General features: G+C 40.9%; 1 protein-coding gene across 1 annotated transcript; it reads right to left on the reverse strand.

Moving 5' to 3' along the window:
• pyya (peptide YYa) lies at positions 1–6,480 on the reverse strand. Its single transcript, XM_027135649.2, has 4 exons — positions 6,163–6,480; positions 4,321–4,508; positions 1,654–1,734; positions 1–266 (listed from the first exon to the last, which is right to left on the reverse strand). The coding sequence occupies exons 2-4, from the start codon at positions 4,506–4,508 to the stop codon at positions 242–244; spliced, it is 294 nt and encodes a 97-aa protein (XP_026991450.1). The 5' UTR covers positions 6,163–6,480; the 3' UTR covers positions 1–241.
• Between the last annotated feature and the right edge of the window lie 436 nt (positions 6,481–6,916).

Below are 6,916 nucleotides of genomic sequence, written 5' to 3' on the forward strand. Positions count from 1 at the left end.
TTTAATCACAGTCATTAATATGTACAAACAGAAAGAATAAATCCTCCGTTAGACACAGTGATGTTTCCAGAGACACAGATTCTCTGTCTAGTAATAAATTATGTACAGTTCGATGCGTCGATGAAGAGAGATGTAAAGGAGGAGGAGGAGGATGAAGAACGACCATCAGGTGTTAGGGTGCAGGGTCTGGAGAGGGAGTCACAGGAGACCAGCGAGTGGGGGCGGGTGGGGGTAGTGAACATCACCACATGAACGACTCGTCGTACCTGAAACACATGAGTGCAGGACGACGGGTCAGTTATTACACCACAGAGCAACACGTGGGGAGCCTGAAACTCCTTCATTCTGCTCTACATCAACATCCTGATCATTTTATACTCATAATAATAAATAATATATTTTGTACATTTACTCACTTGTAATAGATCTGTTTAGTAATTTCTGCTATTTCTATTTTATATTGTTATAATATGAACAATAATGTGAAATATGTACAAATGAACGACTGTAAAAATGATTCTGGATTATAAATATTAAATATCAACATGGTCAATGAAAACTGACGCGATAAACAAATATATCTAATAAAATAAAAATAACCATCGAATGTTTTGTTATATGTTTAATTACATTCTTTACAAATAAAATATGATTAATTACAATGTCTAACTGTACACATTTATAAAGGAATAAAATGAAAATAAACAATGAAATGTACTTCAAAATACTTTGTTAATTTTTTTATTATGTTTATTGATTTAGTGTTTAATTGAAAATGGAGATATTAATAATCATTTTAATTGCATTAAATAGAAAACTGTGCTCTCTCTCTCTCTCTCTCCCACTATCTCTCTCTCTCTCTCCCACTCTCTCTCTCTCTTTCCCACTATCTCTCTCTTCCTCTATCGCTCTTTCTCTCCCACTCTCTCTCTCTCTCGCTCTATCTGTCTCTCTCCTGCTATCTCTCTCTCACTCACTCTCTCTCCCGCTATCTCTCTCTTTCGCTCCCACTCTCTGTCTCTTTTTCTCCCACTCTCCCTCTCTCTACCTCTCTATCTCACTCCCTCTCTCTTTCTCTCTCTCTCTCACTCTCTCTCTATCTCCCTCCCGCTATCTATCTCTCTCCCTCTCCCACTCTCTCCCGCTATCTCTCTCTCTATCTCACTCCCTCTCTCTGTCTCTCTCTCTCTCTTTCAATGGTGTTTCCTGCCTCTTTGAAGTCTGATTAAATGGTGTGTTAAAATGTCACTGCCTCTCAGTTGTTCAGTGTGCATCAGAGAGAGAGAGAGAGAGAGAGAGAGAGAGAGAGAGAGAGAGAGAGAGTGATAGAGAGACCCATCTGTCCCTCTGATCTGCTCACAGGTGTGAAATATTCATGAAGTGTGGAATAATGTCATTTTCCGATGTGAGGTTTTCGGACACGCCCATTCTGACCTGATGAAGTGATGTGTTTAAAGTGCGTGTGTGAGTGTGTGTGTGTTTATAAGTGTGTGTGAGTGTGTGTGTGTGAGTGTGTGTGTATATATATGAGTGTGTGTGTGTGTGTGTCTGTGTGTGTATGAGTGTGTGTGAGTGTGTGTGTGAGTGTGTGTGAGTGTGTGATTGCGTGTGTGAGTGTGTGTGTGAGTGTGTGTGAGTGTGTGTGTATGTCACCTTGATCCCTGGTTGTGGTCATTGCTGTCTCCAAACAGCAGGTCTGTCAGAATTCCCTCCTGAGTCGACCTTTTTCCATACCTGAGAGAGGGAGAGGGAGAGAAAGTCAGAGAGAGGATGAGAGGAGAGAGAGAGACAACAGAGAGACAGCCAGATAGACAGAGACAGTGAATGTAAGAGAGAGACAAAGAGAGAGGTAGAGAGAGAGAGACAGAGAGAGACACAAAGAGAGAGAGAAATAGAGAGAGAAAGAGAGAGAGAGAAAGAAAGAGAGAGACAAAGACAGAGAGAGCAAAAGCAAGAAAGAGAGAGAGAAAGATGAACAAGAGAGGGAGACAGACATTGAGAGAGCGAGAGAGCGTTAGAGAGATAATCACCTTTACTTTGACACAAAGGGATTTTTCTCTATAAACATGACCTGAGCTATCACAAAGTCTTCACTAATGAAAGAGTTCACACTCCTCTCCTCTCCTCCCCTCTCCTCTCCTCCCCTCTCCTCTCCTCTCCTCTCCTCCCCTCTCCTCTCCTCTCCTCTCCTCTCCTTTCCTCTCTCACTGTTCACCTCTGATGATGTCACTGTGAATAAAACCCTGGACAGGTGTGACAGGGACCAGCACAGAAACAGAACAGTAATTGCCCCGAAGTCGTGCAGCGGCTCTGTGTCTCTGTCAGGAAGCGTGGGGGAACGAAGCGGCTCAAAGACGTGCAGGAGAGACACATCGAGGAGCCGCGAAATGAACAGAAACCAGTCAGAAAATGCAGCAGTTTTACCCTGGAATTCATCCTGAACTTCAGGCGACATCAGCGCACTGGAGGGAAAGTGAACCCTGTCACCTGAACACTGGAGACTCCTTCCATAAACTGTTAAAAATCATCTCTTTATGATAAACAATCAAAACCTGTAAGCAGGAAAAGTCTTCACACTGTTGGATTGATGGCTGACGTGCCACGATTAATGCTGCGTTTAAACAAAACTCCTGATTTCATACAGCACGCGGAGAGAACTGTTGCTAGGCAACCAGGAGTACAGTACAGCTACTTCGCATTATTACTCGTGACCCGGATGACAATCTGATGTTGGGCGAAAATCAGGCCACAAAGTGGTCATTCGGTTGACCATTCGTTCGAGGTTCGGTCGTGCCAGCGTCGTTCAATTTAGTTGGAGAGATACGGGCGGAATTACGAGGCACTGACCAGGGTACTGAGACAGCTTCAGTCATACTGACATGCCAACGCTGACTGTGAGAACATTCTGACTGCTTGTGATGGAGAGTGGCTTATTATTAATGCCATCGATCTTCTCTCGCAAAAAATACTGCTGGAAGAAAATCACGTAAAAACAGATGATGATGAAACTTTAAATGGTTTCGAAGTAAATTCCGTCCAGTTCAGTCCACTCTCTCCTCTTCTCCTCTTCCCTCCTCTAAAGGTCAGTAAACGAGTGCATTATGAAGCCCGGAAAGCCCAACGTGCAGTACAATGAGTCTTTCTCCTTCAAATGTCAAGCAGGCGTTCTGAAAGCATACAGTAAGTGTGTGTGTGTGTGTGTAAGCGAGAGTCAGAGAGTCCGGGGCGAAGCTCGGCAGCCAAATTTGCTTTGGATTGGATTTGGAAGCACTCAGCGTGCATCTGCTGGGCTTTTATAGGCACTGTGAGTGAACCGTGATGATCTCTTGGTCTCTGACTACAGAGCTGAGTGATGGATCCAGTGCAGGCTGTGACAGGAGATGGAGATGGAGATGCAGATGGAGGAGAACTCCAGGTTGCTGATACGAAACCCGGTTGAGCTTCTGTACTTGTTCTGTATCAGTTATCACACATTCTTTCACACCAGAAGTGAAAACTCTGAGAAATTCTACTAGAAACCATAAATTCTGAAAAATCTACATCTGTATATAAGAAATATCGGAAATGTACAAGAATTCACAAACCCTTTATTATACCTAAACTCATAAACTCTGAGATAAATCTCATAATATCATTATCATTAGAGAGTTTGACTCCTAACCCTAAGGTTGTGGGTTCGAGTCTCGGGTCGACAATACCACGACTGAGGTGCCCTTGAGCAAATCACCGAACCCCTCCAACTGCTCCCCGGGCACCACAGCATAAATGGCTGCCTACTGCTCCGGGTGTGTGTTCACGGTGTGTGTGTGTGTGTGTGTGTGTGTGTTCACTGATGTGTGTGTGCACTTTGGATGGGTTAAATGCAGAGAACGAATTCTGAGTATGGTCCACCGCACTTAGCCGTATGTCACGTCACGTCACGCCATTAGGGATAGATGTTAGAGATAAACAGTGAAACTTTGTTAAACCATTTTTATTCTGTTTTTTATGCCTTTTTTTATGTTTTGAGACAATGTCCGTTGTTAAAAGCACAATAAATAATCAATGTAAATCGAACTGAATAAACCTCCGTAGTGTAACCTTCGTTGTTGCACTATGGGACAAGTAACAGAAATAAAATGTATGTGACAAATAAAAAACATTATATTAAATGATATATTATTTTATATTAGATAATATCAATGTTAATATATTTGGATTAACATTTGGAAAAGTCGAATAATCAGAATGACCGATTTACCGAATCGCCGTAGTAATAAACCTTGTTTACTCGATGCGTGTTCTGAGATTGTAAAACTTGTCTCGTCTCGTCTCACTCACCTTTGCCGGGTGATGAGGTTGATGTAATGTCTGAGAGCAGTGTAGTATTTTGCGAGCTCCTCGGGTGCCGCGTTCTCTCCGGGGTTCTCCGGTTTGGGCGGATAGGCGTCCACCACGGTGCTGAGATACAGGAGAACGCACAGGAACAGGGTAAAGATAGCGGTCCACGACTTCAATACCACACTCATCTGTTAGAGAGAGAAAAAAAGACTTCCTTGAACCCGTCGACATACGAGACGTTGATTACATCTGATGTGAATTTAGTCCTCAGTGGGGTTGGGTATCATTGGCTCAGGTCACCGCTTTATACTGTTCAGCGATACAGCTGATGGATTTCATATTAAGTCTAATACGGAATATATCTGATATTCACTACAATACACACAGCAGTCGTTATAATGGAGGTAAAAGAAGAGAACAGGACAAGAAATATGTGTGTTTTTTTTTTTTGTGTGTGTCCTTAAATTGTATTTAACAAATAATGCAAAAAAAATTGTCCTAAATTAAAACAACAACAACAACAAACAAACAAAAACAAAACCCATAAGATGATATATTAGATTCTGGAAGTAACACCATCAAAACCAGCACCAGTTAACTGGAATGAACCGGTTGCTGATTTCACACAAATCTTACCGCACATCCTCACTGACTGACAACAATTCTTTGAAGAACATTTCAAGCTGAAGTTAAAAGTCAAGCAACGAATTCCTGATTCAATTCAATCGTATTCATATAACATATTACGACTATATATCAGGGCTACGGATTTAGCTTTAAATCCCTAATAAGCGGAGAAAAACTCCCCGAGACCTCATTAGCATGAAATGTTTTCTGGGTCACAGCGAAAATCTTCAACACATTACACAATTGAAATGTATTAGTCAGCAATATAAATATTAAAGAGACATTTCATCATCCACTTCGAGAGAAAAGCGACAAATGTTTGTCTTCTCTTAGATTAGTTTCAGTGTCTGAGAGAAAGTTGGTAACTGGATGCAGTTTATTCTAATTAAATAATAATAATACGCTCTAAATTCTGGCAGAATTCATTTATAGAAAGTTTGGGAATGATATCAGTTATACATTCTTTAATGTTAACCTTGTTTTTGTCTTTCTCTGTGTAACATGTCATTGCTTCTCACCCGGACATGTCAGTCCATTAAAATGTAATGACCACAGCATCTGTGAAATATGCAACAGCTTGGACATAAAAATGTTTTTATTCGGTAGGTGCTATGTAGTGCAACTATATAGTGCAAACGTGGTGCTATCTAGTGCAACTTTGACGCATGAATCTGACAGAGATATATATTTGCGATCTTAAACAAATGCACAACTTGTTTTTGTTTCAATTAGTTTCAGCGTCTGAGAGGAAGTGGTAACTGGATGCAGTTTATCTTATTGAATAATGCGCTCAATGCTACAGCTTGGAAATAAAAATATTTTTATTTGTTAGGTGCCATATAGTGCAACTACTGTATATGGTGCAAATTTGACGCATGAAACTGACAGAGATCACTAGCATAATAGTGTATATATATATTTGTCCGGTCTTAATCAAATGCACAGCTTGTTTTTATTTCAATTAGTTAGGTGCTACAGTATATAGTGCAACTTTGACGCATGCATCTGACAGAGATCACTAGCATATATATATTTTATAGACGTATTTGCGATCTTAAACAAATGCACAACTTGTTTTTGCGTAACAAAGTGTGCTGCAATTGCATCAAACTATAAAATGAGAATTTATACTACACTCATTCATTAAAAAAAGGAAAAAGGCACGCGACTGTTTTCTGCGTTCTAAAAAGAAAGACTAACAGGAATAACACTTACTTTTGGTGTTGTGGGTTGCTGTAGGTTTTTTGATCAAAGCTCTAACGGATGCCGAAGGGTCCGGAGTCAGAAGTGGCGCGTGCTGCTGATCGCTGATGTGTGCGGACTGCCGCACGCGCGCTTTTATACGCGTTGGGAACGGAACAGAGGTGAGGGCGCACGGGGAGGGCTTAGCACGAGCGCGCGCGCGTACACGCACACGGCACCGATATTAGATTATTTTGACGTGTTTTGAGATAAACCAATCCCTATTCCTTGTTGCTCGCGAACCCAAACGGTGTGCAATTAGCACCTGTTGCGCGCGCGCGTGCGCACCTCTAGCGTGCTCCTGAGTCAGTCAGTGAGTGAGTCAGCTCGTGCGCGAGCGTTGGAGTTCAAAAATCCTATACAAAATTTAATTCGCCTAATTGATGTCTTAATTGATTTCCTAATTAGGCTACATTTTGACGTGAAAATATACTTATAGAATAAAAACATATATTTGCGTGTATATAAGTTGATTTACAGCATTATATACCTGTCATATATCCTGAATTTGTCAAAGTCAGCCTGATATAGCTATATTGCTTTATATATACTTATCTAATAAGATTATTAGAGTAAATATCTGACAAAATAACAGTTATCTACTAAACATATAGATAAAATATGTCTTAAATGTTGGCCATCAGCCCTCTTTAGTTCTTTTGAAGTGATAAACCATGGCTAATAACAAGCATAAGTAATTACAACACACTAGCAAACGCTTTAGCAA

The sequence above is a fragment of the Tachysurus fulvidraco genome, chromosome 15, assembly GCF_022655615.1.
Source record: "Tachysurus fulvidraco isolate hzauxx_2018 chromosome 15, HZAU_PFXX_2.0, whole genome shotgun sequence".
Classification (NCBI taxonomy): Eukaryota; Metazoa; Chordata; class Actinopteri; order Siluriformes; family Bagridae; genus Tachysurus; species Tachysurus fulvidraco.